This window comes from Merops nubicus, unplaced genomic scaffold (assembly GCF_000691845.1).
Source record: "Merops nubicus isolate BGI_N331 unplaced genomic scaffold, ASM69184v1 scaffold17953, whole genome shotgun sequence".
Classification (NCBI taxonomy): Eukaryota; Metazoa; Chordata; class Aves; order Coraciiformes; family Meropidae; genus Merops; species Merops nubicus.
Window position 1 is genome coordinate 91935 of NW_008597163.1, and position 2481 is coordinate 94415.

At 34.1% G+C, this 2481-nt stretch overlaps 1 protein-coding gene across 1 annotated transcript in view; it reads left to right on the forward strand.

The window, feature by feature from the left end:
* Positions 1 to 1973, forward strand: part of CEP170 (centrosomal protein 170kDa) — a gene marked incomplete at its 3' end in the record, with an annotated part of 71139 nt that extends 69166 nt beyond the window's left edge. The window contains exon 15 of the mRNA XM_008936632.1: positions 1900 to 1973. Coding sequence (XP_008934880.1) covers positions 1900 to 1973 — 74 coding nt within the window. The remainder of the gene's footprint in view (positions 1 to 1899) is intronic.
* Positions 1974 to 2481: the final 508 nt, after the last annotated feature.

A 2481-nucleotide genomic window follows, 5' to 3' on the forward strand; every position in this document is an offset into this window, starting at 1 on the left:
GAGGTCTATATAGTGCAGAGAGAGCAAATGTATTTAGTAGCAATTTATGTTTTAAAAAAGCAAGAAATGTTACCTATGGCATCCAGACATATTTGGGATGAATAATTTTTCCATCATTGCTTGTGTGTATTTCACATGATATTAGTTATATTATATACAATAGAGTTACTCTCAAAAACTATGCCAAATTAACAGAGTTCAGCTTCATTATGCACAACTTATTACAAATTATGCAAAGGTTTGCAACTTGTTCAGGTTTAATCAACCTCTGAGTGCATGCTTTCATTTACTTTAATAGCTGATCTCGAAAAATTAGCAAATAAATACAAAGAGGTACTTAAGCATGACCATTCTTTGAAAGTCATCCTAAAAGGTATTTGTAATTTGGAAATGGAAACAAAATGCTATTTTAATTTTGAGCATAATTCTCTGGGAAAATGCAGTGACACATAATGAATTCTGCTTACCAGTTATGTTTTGGGTTTGGTTTTTTTTGCTTTTAAAATTGCATAATTGGAACAAGAATCTGGCTTATTGACTGACTTATTTGTGATAGGCATCTAGGATGATGCATCTCTGAAAATGCCTCAGAATCTGTAGATAGTAGACATTCTTTTCATCATACTGATTTTTCTTGATTCTTAGCAATTTCTGATCTGTAAATATGATGGTAGCACAGCTATATTTTACTCAGCGTAAAAACCTGAGTTCAGTATAGTGAGTTAAACGAAATTTGTGTATGTGAATATATTCTGAGAAAAGTAGGTAACTATAAAGTCAAATCTTAAAGATTTCTGATTAAATGTCTGATCTTAAAAGGTAAGTCAGCTACATTGTAATTAATGTAATAAAGATCCAATCATGTATGATATTGTAAATAAAAGCATACCTATAAACATTTTACATTTAAAGAATATGGCATTCCTTATTTCTGTAAAAGTACTGCAGAGAAACTTTAATTAATAAGTAATGATTTAGCATATTCCACCAAAGCTGTGATCAAAACTTTTCCTGCTATGCTGAATGGATTTGAATAATACAATTTTATTCATAATGTCGTAGTTTGAATCAGAAAAACAACACTAGCTCTAGAACTGTGTTTTTAGAGAACATATAAGGCAGCTAGGACCTATTAACAGAATTTACTTTAGCTTTGTTTTGATGTACATCAGTTCAGCCAACTGGTGTCCTTCTCTTCCTTTTACTGGAGTTAAGTCAGTTAAAATTTCTGGCCAGGACAGCTACAGTGAGAATCAGTCGGAAGTTTTCCAGCTAGCAGTTGTACATGTTTTTCACAATATTTGAAGCTGAAACAAGAGTAAGAATTTTTAGAGGCACCAGTAAGATTAAGCCAGTAAGCTTGACTGTGTTTTAAAAGTTCTCCATCAGATTTTCTTATTCATCAATGTAAACTTCTCTGTTGCAGTTATAATCCTTAAAAATTGCATCATTCATATTAAAAAATTGCATCCTTCCCATCTGGGTCCAAATGGAGGAGGCCATGCTTCCTGTGAATGCAAGCACTCGTCTTTCTGTAATATTTTAGTGGCAATAGCTTTACGAAATGACCAGTTTTGCTTTGACCAAAATATTAAGAACATAAATATTTTCAGTCATTCTTGATGAACAGATCTGTCAGAAGTTAAAATGGGCTAAAATCAATCATGAAAATAAATTCATATGAGGACAAAAGGAAGTAACTTTTTGCTTGACTACTTCCTTTTTCGCTTCCCCACTGCTGTTTCTAATTTCCACTTTATAAATAATATTCTGAGTTCCACTGAGTTCTGTCATTGTTCCTGTGTTATACAGAGAAACAGGATTCAGAGAAGCTTTTGATGCTTAGCTAGATTCTCCCAGTGCTGGCATAATTGTTTTGTTTTTCGTTTTTTCCCCAAGTCCTAGCATGATGTTCAGACTGAACCAGATTCACGTTTCTGGTTCTTTCCTTTCACCAAATCCTCGGTATATTGGTAATTTTCTTCAGGATAAGGTCATAGCTTGCATATTGCTGAGTTACTTTTCTGTAATTTAATTTTATTCATTACTTTGTATAATCAGTTAGGTTCTTTCTGCTGCTGTACACCAAACTACATTATATTTTAAAACTCTGCAGTACTCTTGCCATGTATCCGATAACCTGTTCTTGCTAACAGATCATTACGTGACTTCTCAGGAAGCACATATGCCCTTTGTTTGCATTTCTGTCTTTCATATGTTATAATGAGTTTGCAGAAATTTTCAGAGGTTATGGAGGCTTCGAGGTAAGCAGATTTTGCAGTGAGAAGACCTACATGGTTTTATCAGTGCTCTGCAATGTGACTGCAGCATTATTGGCTTGCTTTGTAGCAGGCAGGTACTTCTTTGGTCAGGCAAAATCCAGGCAAAGCATTCAGGACAATGCAAGTACTGCTTGTTGGTCTCTGTGGTTTGCTGTGCATCCTGCAAAGTGCAATGAGAGAAGAATGGGTCTGAGCACAA